The sequence below is a fragment of the Vipera ursinii genome, assembly GCF_947247035.1.
Source record: "Vipera ursinii genome assembly, contig: scaffold_200, whole genome shotgun sequence".
In the NCBI taxonomy this organism is placed as follows: domain Eukaryota; kingdom Metazoa; phylum Chordata; class Lepidosauria; order Squamata; family Viperidae; genus Vipera; species Vipera ursinii.
Window position 1 is genome coordinate 23,355 of NW_028148280.1, and position 17,633 is coordinate 40,987.

Consider the following 17,633-nt stretch of genomic DNA (forward strand, 5'->3'; position numbering starts at 1 on the left):
GAGCAACAAAAAATTAGCTACCGGTTCTGGCGAAATGGTGCAAACTGGCTGAATCCCACCACTGGCTGGGGGGGGGGGGAAATTCTGGGCGATGCCTTGAATGGGGTGGGGGACCAGGGTGCGCTTTCTGGGCATGAACAGGGTGGCAGCTGGCTCACTGCCCCACTGGACAGGCCGAGCCCTCTGGCAGTCGAGACTCCTGTCTGACCCGTGTTTCCTTTCCACTCTTCCAGGCAGCCACGGATGAGGAGGCCAAGCCGGGTAAGTGAGGAGGCCACGTCTGGCGTTTGGGGGTGGGGGTGGGTGAAGAGTAACAAAGAGGATTCGGAAGCTGGAGGCTAAATATCGGAAGAATGGGTGCAGGAATTGGGGTTTGGCCAGTCTAGAGAAAAGAAGGAGGTGGGGGGCAGGACTAGATTGGGTTCCAGTATTTGGGAGGCGGCCACAAACAGCACTCCTCACTAGCCCGGATGACGTTCTCTAGTTGGGTCATGAAACGTCTGCAAGTAAACCACCCAGCTCAGAGGATCACCGAGGACCCCCATTCCTTCTCCTCCTCCTCCCTCCCCCCTTATACCCTGAACTTGAGGCAGACTAGGTGCCGCCTGAAACCTAGAGTCAAACACAAGCTAAGCATCAGTCTGGATGAGATGCGTGCGCACCAACACACATCCCCGGCTTCTATCCAGTTCCAGATTTGTATTTGTATTTTATTAAATTTGTATAACGCCATTCTCCCGAAGGACTCAGGGCGGTGAACAGGGCATATATAAATAGAAAATACAAAAATTAAAAGAGAATTAAACAATTGCCCAGATTCCGTGACTGAGGTTCCTGTTCGTCCTGCGGAGGGAGAATGGGAAGACGTGATGGAAGGTATGGCAGAAGGGAGACCTTGACGTAGAATGGGTCTCTTAGCCTAGTGGCCCCCAAACCTGTGGGCCCCAGAGACCAGATTCCGTGAAAAGGGGTTTTTCTGTGGACCTGGGCATGTGCTGGTTTCGTGTGCTTCGCTTATTTGCATGGCCCGGTTTCCGGCATGCTGTGGACCAGTGGCGGTTCAGGGACCAGGGGTTGGGCACCTCTGTCTTGACAGCTGTTTTACATTATGGTGGATCCCCCCCCCAAAAAAAGTTACTTAAGATCCGCTCCTAAAATTACAGTCCCTGCATCTCCCCAATGGTCATATGCACTTGTGACTGACCACAAGGACACTGCAGGACCCCCCTACCTATTCTACAGATCTCGCCACTTGGTCACTGCAAATATTTCCCTTCCCCAACAAGTTCCCGATGGTCTTTCTCCTTCCACACCAGGTCCCCCTAAACGTTTCCCTCTGGCTTTAGTCAGATTCTCTCACACACACACCCCTAGGCTCATACCTTCCACATCCCTTAGCAATAGCAAAGCACTTATACAGAGTCACCTTATTGCCCCCCTACACACACACATTTTAGCGACCACGGAAGGACGGAAGAGCTGAGTCAACCTTGAGCCACTCAGCATCAAACTCCTGACAGGGGGCAGAGTTTGCCTGCAATGCTGCATTCTACTCACTGTGCCACCAGCGATCATGGTGGTGCAGTAGAGGCTGTTGAGCAGGGGGTCGGACTAGAAGACCTCCAAGGTCCCTTCCAATATTATGCCTGTACCCCAGCCCAAGGCTATCGTCACGCAGCACGCACCAGCAGCCCTGAGCCTCCTCACAACTCAGTCTCAATTTGCTTGGCTCCAGCTTTGCTCGTGGGGGCTGGACACAGTGGCTGTATTCGGACATCTGCTAAAGTGGGATTCGCACGTTGTGGGAATCTGCACGGCTGAGCAGCCCATTTTAGCAACTCTGGGAGATTCATATAAAAATATCACTGAACCACTTCCACTCTTTTCCAAAGTTGTCCCCATTTCCAGCCTGCTCAATGACATCCTGAAATGATGTGAGAAATATCTCGATGCCTTTTAACGTCGTATTCCAAACTCACAGGGGAGGACACCGAACTCCGGCTGATCCTAGTGGGAAAGTCTGGAGGTGGGAAGAGCGCCACGGGCAACACCATCCTCGGCCAGCCGGTGTTCAAGTCCATTCTGCAGCCGAAGACCACCACCCTGAAATGCGAAAGGGGGCAGGGAAGCTGGCAGGGCAGGAAGGTCTCTGTGGTCGACACACCCGAAATTTTCGATTCTAAACAACACAATGTGTCTGCGCGATGCGAGATCGGGGCTTGCGTCGAACTCTCCCAGCCTGGCCCCCACGCTCTGATCTTTGTGACCCAGGTGGGACACTTCACCCCCGAAGATGTGACAGCTGCCAAGCGTGTCCAGGATATCTTTGGGGACGAGTCCGCCAGGCACACGGTTGTTCTCTTTACCTGCGTGGAAGATTTGAGAGGGGAATCCCTGCAGGACTACGTCCGAAATTCCAACAACCACAATCTGCGGGAGCTGATCCGGCGGTGCGGGAACCGCTTCTGTGGCTTCAACAACAAGGTCGCAGGAGCCGAGTGGCAGGCGCAGGTCTCGCAGCTGATGGAGATGGTGCAGAAGACCCTTTTCGAGAACGGGGGAAGACACTACGTCAACCAGCTGTACGAGCTGCCCATGGTACAGGATCAGCATGTCATAGAGTAGAATCAAATGGCAGAGTGGAACTGGGCGAGGGCAGTGCTCTTTCTGCCCGTTTACACAAGAGCAAGGGGTCCCTCCTCTCTGGGAGACCCCAATGGGTGGGTGGGACAGCCGAGACCCTCATGTCAGGACAGGCAATCTGGGAGAGGCGAATGGCCGGAGGTTAGTAACCAAGATCCATTCATTGGGAACCGGCTGGCTGAATCGCCGGTGTAAAATTTTTTTTTGGGATTGCTAACAAAGAATTAAGGGAAACTGATATGCATTTCAAACTTCTTTACACAAATATGAGCTGTCACTGTTGTGACTACTGCCTGTGGATGGCCTTTGGTTAGGCTGAAACAGGAAATAAAGATTTGTCCCATGTTTGGGGCCTAGCAAGGTAATCTAAACACTTAACAAACACTTAACACATATCTCCCCTTGCTTCTCAGCTAACAAATCGAAAAAGAGCCTGTGGCCCAGAGGTTAAAACAACTGCCTAATGTGCAATCAGCCCGGGTTCGAATCTCAGAAGGGTATGGCTGACTGATGAGAACAAATAAGTTTGAAATGCATATCAGTCTCCCTTAATTCTTTGTTAGCAATCCAAAAAATTTTTTACACACACACACACACACACACACGCATATATATATATACATATATATACATACATTGGTCCCCCACCCAATCAGAGCACACCTCCACCCACAGAACACACCCCCTCTGGCAGTTTAAAAAAGAGGAACAAACAGCCACATGCTTCTCCCAGAAGAAGGAAGCAGAAGCCACCAGCCTGATGATGACGGATGGGATTCCGTCGAAACGTCGCACCTACACCTTTAGTTCTACGCGAGAGGAAACCCGAATGACCGAAGATCCATATATATATATATATATATATATATATATATATATATATATATATATATATATATATATATATATATATAGAGAGAGAGAGAGAGAGAGAGAGAGAGAGAGAGAGAGAAAGAGGGGGGGAGGGAGGGACCTTCCCCAAATGGCTGGCCTCCTTGTCATCGCCCCCCCAACTCAAGAAAGGACATGGGAAGTTTTTCAAAGGAAGAAGGGGGCGGTGGGGGGGGGAGGTGCGATGATCATCCTCAGTAGAGGCTGCTCGCCCAAGGTTGCAGGGGATGCCAGAAAGAGATGCCCCCCCTCAAAGGAGTCCTTCCACCCTCCCCACCCGGGAAAGATGGGTGTCCACTCTGCCTCGCTTGGCGTCCCCCCCCCCGTTTTTCCTTGGGGCAGAGGAGGAGGGGTGACAGGGTGTTGTCAGAAGCAAAGATTGGGGAAAGCCTAACCGTGGGGGGCAGCGGGGGGGGGGGAATTACCTCTGGATGGGTAATTCAATCCTGACCCCCTCAGAGACACCACCCCCAGGATCGCTTAAGAGCAGCCGGCAGGGCCAAAGAGGAACTCCGGGTGGGAAGGGGGCTGGAGGGATCTCACTAAGGGGGGGAAGGGGCAAGGAAACTCCACCAACCCTGAGTGCCCTGCGCCACCCACCCAGAGAAATACAACTTGTACACAGCCCTTCCGCGGAGGAGCAGAAGCAACTTGCAGCCCTTCGCAGGAGAGACAGGTGGGTGTCCAGCCAGGCGCACCTCCCCTCCCCACCTCTATCCCACCCCCATGACTTCGGGAGACGAGCTTAGGACTTCGGATCACAGAGTTGAAAGTCACCTAGTCCAACCCCCTGCTCAAGCAGGAGACCCTTGCAGAATCACAAGCTGGGAGGGACATCAGAGGTCATCTAGTCCAACCCCCTGCTCTAACAGGAGACTGTTACGGAATCATCAAATGACAAGAGTTGGAACGGACCTCCAAGGTCATCTAGTCCAACTCCCAGCTCAAGCAGGAGACTGTTACAGAATCACGAGCTGGAAGGTACCCCGGAGGTCTTCTAGTCCAACCCACTGCTCAGGCAGGAGACCCTCTACTATTTCTGCCTCTTGCTCAGCTGCTCTGGAGCATCACGCTCTAAACTAGGGTGCCCCCGTCACTTTCTTGGTTCCCGCAGTGGCTTCTTTCTTCCACGGCACAGCCAGAATTAAGGCAGAGTTCCCGAAGAACCCAACTGCGGAGCCGGCTGGGTCAGCCTAGAGCCCTGATGTGGCAGTGGCTGATGGGCCATGCTGGGAGAGGGACGAGGGGCTTGTGCCCTCTGGGAGAGACGGCTGGCCTTTGGGGGAGGTGCAATTGGGCAGTGCTTGGAGGCAGAGATGGTATAGATTGGGGGTAGGGAACCTTGGCTCATTTATCACTTGTGGACTTCAACTCCCAGAATTCCTGAGTCAGCATGGCTGGTTCAGGAATTCTGGGTATTAAAGTCCAGAAGTCATCAAAGAGCCAAGGGTGCCTACCTCTGCTATAGTTTCCCACTTGAGCAGGGGGTTGGACTAGAAGACCTCCGAGGTCCCTTCCAGCTCTGTCATTCTGTAAGGGTATCTTTCCTGCTTGAGCAGGGGGTTGGAATAGATGACCTTTGAGGTCCATTCCACCTCTATTCTCAATGACTGATTGCAGTGGGAACAGCTGAAGGGTCCTGGGAAGAGGGCCTCTACAGCACAGTGTTTGGGGACCAATGCCTACGTTTCCTCAAGTCCCCAAAGTGTGGGGGGGCCAGAGAGAAATCAGGTTGACTCTACCTCAAGGGCAATGAGGAGGGGGATGACTCTCTTTTGAGCCCCCCTCCAATTCCTGCCTGTGACTTCTGTGGGGAGGAGAGTTCCTGGCCATTTCTGAGCAAGGCAAGTCTCTCCTTTGGTGTGACTCGGTTTCTCTTTTCACGCAGAAACATCCAGATTTGTGCTGTGCGGCTTGTCTGGAAAACATCCAAGGTAAAGTCTTGGGCCCTGGGGTGGGAGCTACTGTCCTGGGTGAAGGGACAGGCTAGGATGGCCGTACACTGCTGATGGGAGGTGAGAGAGACACACACACACAGACAGATGATAATGATGATGATAATAATGATGATGATAGCTAGAGAGAGACAAGATAGATGGATAGGTAGACAGTGAATGAGTGGAAAGTCAGAAGATTCAGGCAGTTCAAATGAGTATCATAATTTATAGCAAGCTTCAGTTCGCTACAAGAACCTGACCTACTAACGGATCAAGGGAAATGAGCGGGAGATAAGAAAGGCATTCAAGGTGGACTGGATTCAGATCTCATGTGGGCAGGCAGGTATTCACGAGTGATGACGCCTTTGACCTCTCCCTCGGGCATAGCCTGCTCATCTCCTCCAACGCTGATAACCGATCACCTTCTTCTCTCTCCCCCCCCCCGCTTTGGTTTGTAGGGCCCGAACGAAGGATTGTCCTTGTGGGCAAAACTGGGAATGGGAAAAGCGCAACAGGAAACACCATCTTGGGAGATAAACACTTTACATCCATCATGTCCCCTAAGTCGGTGACGGTAACTTGCGAAAAGAGGGAGAACAACTGGAATGGCCGGAATATTATGGTGGTTGACACTCCTGGCTTTTTCGACACCAAGGTTTCAGAGAAGGAAACTGCTGCTGAGGTGAAGAAGTGCGTGAGCATGTGCAACCCAGGTCCGCACGTCATTCTGCAGGTGATGCGTCCTGGCCGTTTCTCCAAGGAGGAAAAGGAGGTGGCTAAGCTGATCAGTAAAATCTTCAACTTGAACGCCAAGAATTACATGATCCTCTTGTTCGCCCGCAAGGATGACCTGGAAGAAACGAGTCTGAAGGACTTCCTATCCCAGGGTGATGACTCGCTTCAGAAACAGATAGAGCAGTGTGGACACCGCTACCTGGCCTTCAACAACAAGGCCAAAGGAGAAGAACGGGAGGAACAGATGGCCGAATTGATGACCATGATTGATCAGCTGGTACACAACAACAGAGATGCTCCTTGTTACACAGAAGACATGATGAAGAAAGATGAAAAGCACTATAAGAAAAGCAAATTATCCCAGTGTTCCATTCTCTAACAGACACCAGAAAGCCTCTCTGCTGGATCCTCTGCTCCATGGCGGCAGCTCTCCCCAAAGCCACAGCCCTGCGTTTCCCCCTTCTTGCTCTGAGTACTAATCCAGCCCTCACGGGAAGACCTCCAAAAACCCCAGTCAGAAATTCGTGGCTGACTCTCCCTGAGCCAATTCCTTCTCCGCAGAACTCGGTTCCTCCCTTCAGATGACAGGACTTCCTTCAATGGGAAGATCCTGCGCCCCCCTCCCCCCAGTATCAACTGGCCCCACAGCTTTATAGTCTCCCATCCTGGACCCTTTGGAAGGACACTCTCTTTTGGGCTCCCAATCTCTCAGTCCTTTGAGGTAGAACAGGCCACAAATCTACCAACACAAGAAATATTAGAGCTGGACTTGATTGGTATAAATGGCAGCAGGAGAATCTTGAAAGTGTCTCACTCCCGCTGTACCAAAGCGCATCAAGGCAAGGCAGCCTTGAGGTTCATTCTCACCCTTTCCTGCTTTTCTGGGGAGAATTCATGTTTTCCTAACAGCTGCCTGATATATTCCTTCTTTCCATTGGGCAACAGGGAGTCAGCAGGGAGGGCATTTCTGTGTCAAGCAAAGATCTTATTAAAACATCTCTTTGCTTATGAAAGAGGCTGTGTGTGTGTTTTTGGGGGGGAATGGGGAGTTGGGAAGACGGTTGAGGGTGGTCCACTCAGCCTAACCATCTCCATGTCTTGATGTGCTCAAAAGGCCTAGGGGAAAGCATCTTCCCTTTGCTTCTGCTGGCACCAAAGTGCATCAAGGCAGGGCAGCCTTAAGGTTCTTTCTCACCCTTTCCTGCGTTCCTGGGGAGAATTCATGTTTTCCCAACAGCTGCTACATGTTTTCTTCGAGGCCGTCTCTGTACTCTTCCATACCGCCGTCCAATGGCGAATGTGGACTCACGAGGGAAGTCCTGTCTGTTCTTCTTATTAAAATCTTATTAAATCTCCTCCTTGCTTAAGGAAGAGGCCATGAGTTTTGAAGTGGGGATTTGGGGATAATGGCCGGGTCGGTCCCCTCAGCCTAACTGTATCCGTGCAGCAACGCACTCACAAAGCTTAGGGGGAGGGGGAACAGGGAACGAGGGGGATCTACTCAAGGGGTGGGTCAGGATGCAGGATGCTCCCCCGAAAGCTTTCCACCTTGGAAGGGGGAGGGGGATCCCTCCTGCATGGCAAGCGAGCCTTTATTGGTATAAATGACAGCAGCAGAATCCTTAAAAGCATTTCCCCTTCGCTCCCACTGGCACCAAAGAGCATTAAGGCAAGGTAGCCTTGAGCTCCTTGCTCACCCCTTCCTGTTTTCCTGGAGTAAATTCATGCTTTCCTTATACAGCTGCTACAGGGGGGACATGGAATGAGGGGAATCTACGTGAGGGGTGGGTCAGAATGCAGAAGGGGAGGGGGTTGTCCCTTCTGCAATGGCCTCTGTTGGCCTTTGCCGTTCTTCCCTTTCACTTTCAACCAGTCCCTTTGCTGACCGGCCTCCGGTCTCCTCACCTAGCAGGCGGAGAAGGAAGGGTCAGCTGTCCAGTTTGGCCGTGTCTCTGAAACAAGTTCATTTTTGGCCATCCTCCACTCCAGCTCCCATTGGGCTGCGCCTCTTCCACGCCCCACCCCATTCCTCCCCCAATCCTTGACTCCCCACCCCTTCCTTCAGTCCTCAGGAGCTGCTCTGCACCTTCCCAGCCCTCCTAGTCCCAACCCACATCTTTGGGTGATCCCAGGGCTTAGTTCAGACACCCCATTTTCTTCCCAGGGGTGGGGAGTGTCAGTCCCTTTTATGGAGACCCTGCCAAAGGAAGCTGGGACTTTCCCCTGCCCACTCCCCTCTCCTCAAATGTGACTCTGATCCTCTAAATTCTGAAGGGTGTGTTTGGGGGTCCCCAGAACCCCCACGGTGGGTCTGAAAGCCCCCCGGCCTCGCCTCATTGTCCTTTCCTCCCCAGAGATGGAGCCACAAAGCAGGGGGCAGAGGGGGGAGCTATGAAAAAAAATCCTTTGGAAGACCGGATGGGAGAGCAAATGAGTGCCATATAGCCCCCCCTAATGTTTGAGACCTCCCCCAATCCCAGCTGGCTGCAAGGCCCAATCAAGCTGAGGAGCCCAGGAACCAGTCCCCAACCCTCCGAATCCCCTCTATAGGTCTGTCTTGGAGGTAAGGGGCCAAGGTAGGGGAGAGTGAGCCAGCTTCTAGCAGACCCCCGCCATCATTTGGCCAGGACAGCAGCAGCAGCCAGTGGTTGGTGCATACAATGCCCGTTATCCCTGGCCCAGTCACTGGAGTGGCTTCACATGGGTCCCCCCCGGCCACATCTGACCTCTGAAAGACTCTGAGGGTCACACTGTGCCCCCCCCTCCCCTGATGAGATGCTGGCAAAGTCCCGGGAAGCCCCTTGAGGTCTCCCGACTTGGATGGTGGACTTTGAGGCCAGAGACCTCCCCACCCACCAAACAGAAAAACAGAGCAGAACGACAAGAGTCGGAAGGGACCCCGGAGGTCTTCTACTCCAGCCCCTTGCTCAGACAGGAGATCCTACAGTATTTCCCTTTCAGACAAATGGCTGTCCCATCTCCAGTGACAGAGCCCCCACAACCTCTGGTGGCAGGCCGTTCCACAGATGACTGACCGAAAGAGTCCCAAGAATCTGTTTCACCCAGGACCCTCGGCAGCTGCCAGGCCACGACCTCCTACACCAGGTTCCCTACGAACGGGAGGTCGGAAGCTGGACAAATAAATGGCAGTGTTCCCTGGTGATGCATGGGGGTGGGGGGTGGGGGCAGAACAGGGCTGATAAAGCAGCCCCCACCCCACCAGCCTGCACAAATGGCTAATGAACTCTGGAGCGCAGTTTACTGTAAAGGAAACCGACAGATAAAGCAGGTAGCCCGTGATGGATCCCAGGTACAAACAGGGAAATGAAATGGGACCTTGTCTGGGTTCCACCCGGGCACAGCAGGGAGAAGGCGGTTCTTTCCGCCAACTGTTATCTGTTCCTCGGTTTCATTTTTGGTTGCTTCTCAAACATTAAACCACCTGATTTCTCCAGAGCTGATGGGCGTGGGGGCCAGCTGGGGAGGGAGGGGTCCCAGAGCCCAGGTCATGGTCCAGCCTTTCCTTGATTTCTCCTAATCTTTGCCCATATTTGCCTCGCCTGACAGATTTGCAAAAACTTTGCTACCTGCTTTATCTGTCCGTTTCCTTTACAGTAAACTGTGCTCCAGAGTTCATTAGCCATTCGTGCAGGCTGGTGGGGTGGGGGCTGCTTTATCAGCCCTGTTCTGCCCCCCCCCACCCCTATGCATCACCAGGGAACACTGCCATTTATTTGTCCAGCTTCCGACCTCCCGTTCATAGGGAACATGGTGTAGGAGGTCGTGGCCTGGCAGCTGCCGAGGCTCCTGGGTGAAACGGGTTCTTGGGACTCTTTCGGTCAGCCATCTGTGGAACGGCCTGCCACCAGAGGTAGTGGGGGCTCTGTCACTGGAAATGGGACAGCCATTTGTCTGAGCCACCCCACCAGCTTGCACTTATACAAAAGGCAGAGGACTCGAACTCTGGAGCGCAGTTTACAGCAGAGGAAAATAATAGATAAAGCAGGCAGCAAACCTTTTGCAAAACCGTGACACAAGGCAAATACAGTATGGCCAAACATTAGGAGAAATCAAGGCAAGACTGGACAATGACCTTGGCCCTGGGACACCCCCCCCTTCCCTGCTGCCCCCCACACCCATCAGCTCAGAGAAATCACAAGGTTTAATGTTTGAGAAGCAATCAAAAGTGAAATCCTGACACCCCCACGAAGGGGTGGTGTGGGGAGCAGTAGGTGGGGGGCGGGGCGCGGGTGCAATTAGCATCCTCAGCAGAGGCTGCCTGCCCAGGATTGCAGGGGATGGAAGAAAGAGCCCCCCCTCAAAGGAGCCTCCCACCCACCCCCACGCAGGGAAAATTGCTGCCCGGTCTGCCTGGCTTGGCTCCTGTGTTTCCTTGGGCCAGGAGGGACAGAAGTGGGGGGCAGGCTGATGTGGGAAGCAAAGGTTGAGAAAAGCCTAGCCAGGGGGAGAGGAGGGGGGGGAACTGGCAGAACACCTGGGGAGGGTGTTCTGCAGAAAGGACTGAGGATGAAGTGGGGGGGAAGGTTGCATTTCAGGAAAGTGTTTGGGCTTCAAGTTCAGGCAGGGGGCGTCTCCATTTCTTCCTGCCTTTTTCTTCTCAGTCTCCTGCCTGCTGTTGGAATTTTACCTCAGGATGTTCCTGTGCTCCCAACTGTCTAGTCTGCTCCTGCAGGAGGCGATCTGTGCTGTGATTGGTTGCCACAAGTGTGAAGGCAGGGTCTCCCTCTTTTCCCGCCTTTTTCCTTCTCCGTCTTCTGCCTGCTGCTTAGTTTTACCTCAGGATTGTTCTGTTTCTGAATGTCTTGTCTACTTATGCATGAGGCCATCTACCAGTATCTACTACATACCTACCTGTATCTATCAGTATCTATCTAATCATTTCTCCATATCATCATCAACTATCTATCTATCTATCTATCTATCTATCTATCTATCTATCTATCTATCTATCTATCTATCTATCTATCTATCTATCCATCCAGTGCTTTTTTTGTAAAAGAAAAAGGTGCCGGAACTCACAAATGTCATACAACCCACCTTGCCTACCTTACAAGGTTCCATCCAAAAAAGGTGCCGGAACTCCGTTCTGAGCGTTCTATGAGGAAAAAAAGCCATCTATCTATCTATCTATCTGTCTGTCTGTCTGTCTGTCTGTCTGTCTGTCTATCTATCTATCTATCTATCTATCTATCTATCTATCTATCTATCTATCTATCTATCTATCTCTAATCATTTATATCTATCTCTGTATCTAATCATTTCTCTATATCTATCATCTATATCAGTATCTATCATCTTAACTGTATGTAATCATTTCTCTATTATCTATCTAGATATCTATCTAATATTCTCTTTCTCACTCTCTCTCTCTCCTCCGCACCCCCATATATTCACTGAATTCCCTTTCAGCCAGGTAACTCCACTCTGCCCTAAGACTCTCCCATTCTCTTCCCAACTCCCAGGTGACAATGCCGACCTCCAGCTGATCGTGGTCAGGAAGTAAGTCACTCAAGTCTGTCTGTCTGTCTATCAGGTATCTGTCTGTCTCTCAAAACCCATCTTGAAGGCCCCCTTTCCTGTTGGGGGTGTGTGTCTCCCTGGCCCCTCCTGCACTTGGGATTCAGGGGTCCCTTTAGAAGGGCTGCGTGGCCATTGCTTGGAGCCCCGCGTTTCCTAGCCCCCCCACCCCGAAAGCTCTCAAGAGAGGAAGAAGAGGGCGGGGGTGGGGGGAGGTTGAGGGGAGGGAAGGATGCTGGCCCAGGATTGCAGGGGATGGCGGGAAGAGTCGGCCCCCCCTTCAAAAAAGGAGCAGGCAGCCCACCTCAGCAAGATTGCTGCCCACTCTGCCTGGCTTGGCGGCCCCCCCCCCCGCGTTTCCTAGGAGCAGAGAAGATGGGGAAGGGAAGCCAAGGTTGGGAAAAGGCTAGCCGGGGGAGAGGACTGGAGGGGGAGGGACTAGCAGAACATCCGGGGAAGGGGATTCAATCCTGACCCTCCCCCCCTCACACACACACACACACACACACACACACACACACCCCAGACTCGGCGAAGGGGCCAAAGAGGAGCTCCGTGAGGGGGAGGGGAGAGCTCCAGCGATCTCACTAATAGGGGGGGAGGGCAAGGAGACTCCGCCCACCCCGAATGCCCCGCCCAGAGGAATACGACTTTTCGCGCGGCCCTTCGCGGAGGAGCAGAAGCGCCTCCTCGCAGCCCCCTTCGCTGGAGCCGGGACGGAGCGAGCCGGCCGCGAACCTCCCACCTAACAGCCGCCTCTCGGAGGAGGGTCTCAGGTTCGTCTCCTCCCGGCCATGCCTCCCTTAGTCTCCGGGGCTAGGAAACGGCGAGGGGGGCGTCTCCCTTTCTTCCCGCCTTTTTTCTCCGCCTTGTTCTGCCTGCGGTTGAAGTTTACCTCAGGATGTTCCTGCGCTCCTGTCGTGTCTTCTCTCTGCTCAAGCGTGAGGCGATCTGCGCCGTGATTGGTTGCCGCAAGGGTGAAGGGGACGTCACCCTTTCTTCCCGCCTTTTTTCTCCTCTCTCTCTCTCTCTCTCTCTCTCTCTCTCTCTCTCTCTCTCTCTCTCTCTCTCTCTCTGTGTGTCTATCTATCTGTCTGTCTGTATCTACCTACCTACCTCACAGTATGTTTTATTGATTTTTTTTAACATAATCACCTTGAAGTTTGGTAAGCACTGTGTTGTCTGGGTTTATATTTAAAAAACAATAATTGGTTTCTATAATTCTATAGTCCACATAATGGCTTTGCTTGATTTTTCTCTTCTTCCAATCATAATCTCTTTTGCCAACCTTGAATTAATACAATTATTATTTGGATAAATGGCAATTAATAATAATAATAATAATAATAATAATAATAATAATTGGAAGGGACCTTAGAGGTCATCTAGTCCAACCCCCTGCTCAGGCAGGAGACCCTATACCATTTTAGTCAAATAGCTGTCCAGTCTCTTCTTTAAAACCTCCAGTGTTGGAGCACCCACAACGTCTGGTGGCAAGCTGTCCCACTGGTTAATTAGGAAGTTTCTCCTTAATTCCTGGTTGCTTCTTTGCTTGATAAGTTTCCGTGTGTAGCTTCTTGCCCTGCCTTCAGGTGCTTTGGAAAATAGGTGGACCCCCCCTCTTCTTTGGAACAGCCTCCCCCCCAAATACTGGAAGGCTGCCATCATTTCTGCCCCTGGTCCTTGTTTCCTCTAGACTGGCCAAACCCAAATCTTGCAACTGTTCATATGTTTTAGTGTAAAGTGACCAAAACAGGATGCTGTACTCCAAGAGTACTGTTTTTATAATGCCTTTACTAAGGCTTTTTAAAGCGGTACTAACACTAAGCAACGGATGGAAACTAGTCAAGGAGAGAAGCAACCTAGAACTAAGGAGGAATTTCCTGACAGTCAGAACAATTAACCAGTGGAACCACCTGCCTCCAGAGGTGGTGAATGCTCCAACACTGGAAGCCTTTAAGAAGAGACTGGCCAGCCATTTGCCTGAAATGGTATAGGTTTCCTGCCTGAGCAGGAGGTTGGACTAGATGACCTCCAAGGTCCAACTTTATTATTATTATTATTACTTTACGTGCTCTTGATTGAGTCCCTCTGTTAATGCACCCTACAATCGCATTGGCTTTTTCGGCTGCTGCCGCACATGGCTGGCTCATGTTTAAGTGATTGTCCAATATCTTAGGGTTTGCCCCAAAGAAAAGGGAGTCAAGCTATTCTCCAAAACCCCTGAAGGCAGGACAAGAAGCAACTGATGGAAACTAACCAAAGAGAGAAGCAACCTGGAACTAAGGAGAAATTTCTGAACAGTGAGAACAATTAACCAGCGGAACAACCTGCCTCCAGAAGCTGTGAATTGCTCCAACACTGGAAGTTTTTAAGAAGAGACTGGACAGCCATTTGTCGAAAATGATATACGGTTTCCTGCCTGAGCAGGGGTTGGACTAGATGACCTCCAAGGTCCCTTCCAACTTTATTATTATTATTGTTGTTGTTGCTACTGCTATTATTATTATATTTGGACTCAACATTCCTCTCACAATTACTGGCATTCAGCCAGGTTTCACCTAGTCTGTATCTATACAGTTGCTTTTTCTTGCCTAGGTGTAAAACTTTGCTTTTCTCAATATTAACGTTCATGTTGGATGGAGCCCATTGTCCAAGTCTGTCAAAATCCTTTTGGATCCTGAGCTTGTCTTCTGGGATGTTGGCTATTTCTGCCAGCTGAGTGTCACCTCCAAATTTGATGAGTTCCCCTTCTATTCCCTCATCTAAGTCAGGGGTCGGCAAAAAAAAAGACACTGGGAGCCACAAAATTCACGCGTACGCACGGGCGCACACAAGGGGGGGGAGCTTGATTGAAGAGTTTAATTAAAAAGAAATAGAGGCTGCTGTGCATGAGTTCTCTCTCTCCCTTCCTCTTTCTCTCTCCCCCTGTCTCCAATCTTCTGCTCACCTGGCAAGCTGGTTTCATGCTGTTCTTGGACAAGCTGACATACATTCTTATTGGGCTGGCTCTCCTGCTGCTGCTTCCTGTGGAGACACAGCAAAGGCAGGAGCTGCACCCAATAAGCTTGTCAGTTTCTCGGAAAACAGCGTGAGGCCACTCACTTTTACATAGAAAAGGGAAGCACAAGTGCCTCTCTCTCCCTCTCTCTCTGCAAATGGCAGATGACTGGGAGCTGCAGGAGAAGGCTGAAAGAGCCTCATGCGGCTCCAGAGCCGTGGGTTGCCAACCCGTGATCTAAGTCATTGATGAAGATATTGAAGAGTCATGGGCCTGAGATGGAAGCTCTCCAGTCTTCCTGACTCCCCCCGCCCTTCAAAACCCACGGCCTCTTCCTTAAGCAAGGAGGAGATTTAATAAGATTTTAATAAGAAGAACAGACAGGACTTCCCTCGTGAGTCCACATTCGCCATTGGACGGCGGTGTAGAAGAGTACAGAGACGGCCTTGAAGAAAACATGTAGCAGCTGTTGGGAAAACATGAATTCTCCCCAAGAAAACAGGAAAGGGTGAGAAAGAACCTCAAGGCTGCCTTGCCTTGATGCGTCTTGGTGCCAGCAGAAGCGAAGGGGAGATGCTTTCCCCTAAGCCTTTTGAGCACAAGACATGGAGATGGTTAGGCTGAGTGGACCAACCTCAACCTCAATTGTCTTCCCAACTCTCCACTCCCCCCCAAAAACACACACAGCCTCTTTCATAAGCAAAGAGATGTTTTAATAAGATCTTTGCTTGACACAGAAATGCCCTCCCTGCTGACTCCCTGTTGCCCAATGGAAAGAAGGAATATATCAGGCAGCTATTAGGAAAACATGAATTCTCCCCAGGAAAGCAGGAAAGGGTGAGAATGAACCTCAAGGCTGCCTTGCCTTGATGCGCTTTGGTGCCAGCGGGAGTGAGACCACTTTCAAGATTCTCCTGCCATTTATACTAATCAAGTCCAGCTCTAATATTTCTTGTGTTGGTAGATTCGTGGCCTGTTCTACCTCAAAGGACTGAGAGATTGGGAGCCCAAAAGAGAGTGTCCTTACAAAGGGTCCAGGATGGGAGACTATAAAGCTGTGGGGCCAGTTGATACTGGGGGGAGGGGGGCACAGGATCTTCCCATTGAAGGAAGTCCTGTCATCTGAGGGGAGAAACCGAGTTCTGCGGAGAAGGAATTGGCTCAGGGAGAGTCAGCCACGAATCTCTGACTGGGGTTTTTGGAGGTCTCCCCGCGAGGGCTGGATTAGTACTCAGAGCAAGAAGGGGGAAACGCAGGGCTGTGGCTTTGGGGAGAGCTGCCGCCATGGAGCAGAGGATCCAGCAGAGAGGCTTTCTGGTGTCTGTTAGAGAATGGAACACTGGGATAATTTGCTTTTCTTATAGTGCTTTTCATCTTTCTTCATCATGTCTTCTGTGTAACAAGGAGCATCTCTGTTGTTGTGTACCAGCTGATCAATCATGGTCATCAATTCGGCCATCTGTTCCTCCCGTTCTTCTCCTTTGGCTTTGTTGTTGAAGGCCAGGTAGCGGTGTCCACACTGCTCTATCTGTTTCTTAAGCAAGTCATCACCCTGGGATAGGAAGTCCTTCAGACTCGTTTCTTCCAGGTCATCCTTGCGGGTGAACAAGAGGATCATGTAATTCTTGGCGTTCAAGCTGAAGATTTCACTGATCAGCTTAGCCACATCCCCTTCCTCCTTGGAGAAACGGCCAGGACGCATCACCTGCAGAATGACGTGCGGACCCGAGTTGCACATGCTCACGCACTTCTTCACTTCGGTAGCAGTTTCCTTCTCTGAAACCTTGGTGTCGAAAAAGCCAGGAGTGTCAACCACCATAATATTCCGGCCATTCCAGTTGTTCTCTCTCTTTTCGCAAGTCACCGTCACTGACTTAGGGGACATGACGGAATTAAAGTGTTTGTCTCCCAGGATGGTGTTTCCTGTTGCACTTTTCCCATTCCCAGTTTTGCCCACCAGGACAATCCTCCGTTCGGGCCCTACAACCCAATGCGGGGGGGGGGGAAGAGAAGAAGGTGATCAGTCAGCAGGGTTGGAGGAGATGAGCAGGCTATGCCCGTGGGAGGGGTCAAAGGCGTCATCACTCGTGAATACCTGCCCGCCCACATGAGATCTAAATCCAGTCCACCTTGAATGCCTTTCTTATCTCCTGCTCATTTCCCTTGATACATTAGTAGGTCAGATTCTTGTAGCAAACTGAAGCTTGCTATAAATCTTGATACTCATTTGAACTGCCTGAATCTCCTGACTTTCCTCTCTCTCTCTCTCTCTCTCTCTCTCTCTCTCTCTCTCTCTCTCTGTGTGTGTGTGTGTGTGTGTGTGTGTGTGTGTCCAATAAGCAGTGTACGGCCATCCTAGCCTGTCCCTCCACCCAGGACAGTAGCTCACCCCCACCCAGGACTTTACCTTTGATGCTTCCAGCCATTTCCAGACAAGCCGCAAAGGACAAATCTGGACGTTTCTGTGTGAAAAGAGAAACCGAATCACACCAAAGGAGAGACTTGCCTTGCTCAGAAATTGCCAGGAACTCTCCTCCCCCTAGAAGTCAGTCAGGAATTGGAGGGGGTCTTAAAAGAGAGTCACCCTCTCCTCACTGCCCTTGAGGTAGAGTCATCCTGATTTCTCTCTCCCTCCCCTGCGCGCTTTGGGGGCTTGAGGTTACGTAGGCTTTGGTCCCCAAACATGATATTGGACAGGCCTTCTTCCCAGGACCCTTCAGCTGTTCCCACTGCAATCATTCATTGAGAATAGAGTTGGAAGGAACCTCGGAGGTCATCTATTCCAACCCCCTGCTCAAGCAGGAGACCCTTACAGAATCACAGAATGACGCAGCTGGAAAGGACCTCGGAGGTCATCTAATCCAACCCCCTGCTCAAGTGGGAAACTC

At 51.3% G+C, this 17,633-nt stretch overlaps 3 protein-coding genes across 3 annotated transcripts; 2 read left to right on the forward strand and 1 right to left on the reverse strand.

Annotated features, from left to right (window-relative positions):
• Nucleotides 1–100: 100 nt before the first annotated feature.
• On the forward strand, nucleotides 101–2,625 carry LOC310650627 (GTPase IMAP family member 1-like; the record flags this gene model as incomplete). The annotated part of the gene is made up of 3 exons (XM_083380208.1): nucleotides 101–118; nucleotides 234–261; nucleotides 1,982–2,625. 3 exons carry the CDS (start codon nucleotides 101–103, stop codon nucleotides 2,623–2,625), a joined length of 690 nt encoding a protein of 229 aa, XP_083236334.1.
• Nucleotides 2,626–2,774: 149 nt separating this feature from the next.
• LOC310650628 (GTPase IMAP family member 4-like) lies at nucleotides 2,775–6,635 on the forward strand (the record flags this gene model as incomplete). The annotated part of the gene is made up of 2 exons (XM_083380209.1): nucleotides 2,775–2,784; nucleotides 5,930–6,635. 2 exons carry the CDS (start codon nucleotides 2,775–2,777, stop codon nucleotides 6,583–6,585), a joined length of 666 nt encoding a protein of 221 aa, XP_083236335.1. The 3' UTR covers nucleotides 6,586–6,635.
• A 9,434-nt stretch (nucleotides 6,636–16,069) lies between these two features.
• Nucleotides 16,070–17,203, reverse strand: LOC310650629 (GTPase IMAP family member 4-like; the record flags this gene model as incomplete). The annotated part of the gene is made up of 2 exons (XM_083380210.1): nucleotides 17,153–17,203; nucleotides 16,070–16,725 (listed from the first exon to the last, which is right to left on the reverse strand). The coding sequence occupies exons 1-2, from the start codon at nucleotides 17,169–17,171 to the stop codon at nucleotides 16,070–16,072; spliced, it is 675 nt and encodes a 224-aa protein (XP_083236336.1). The 5' UTR covers nucleotides 17,172–17,203.
• Between the last annotated feature and the right edge of the window lie 430 nt (nucleotides 17,204–17,633).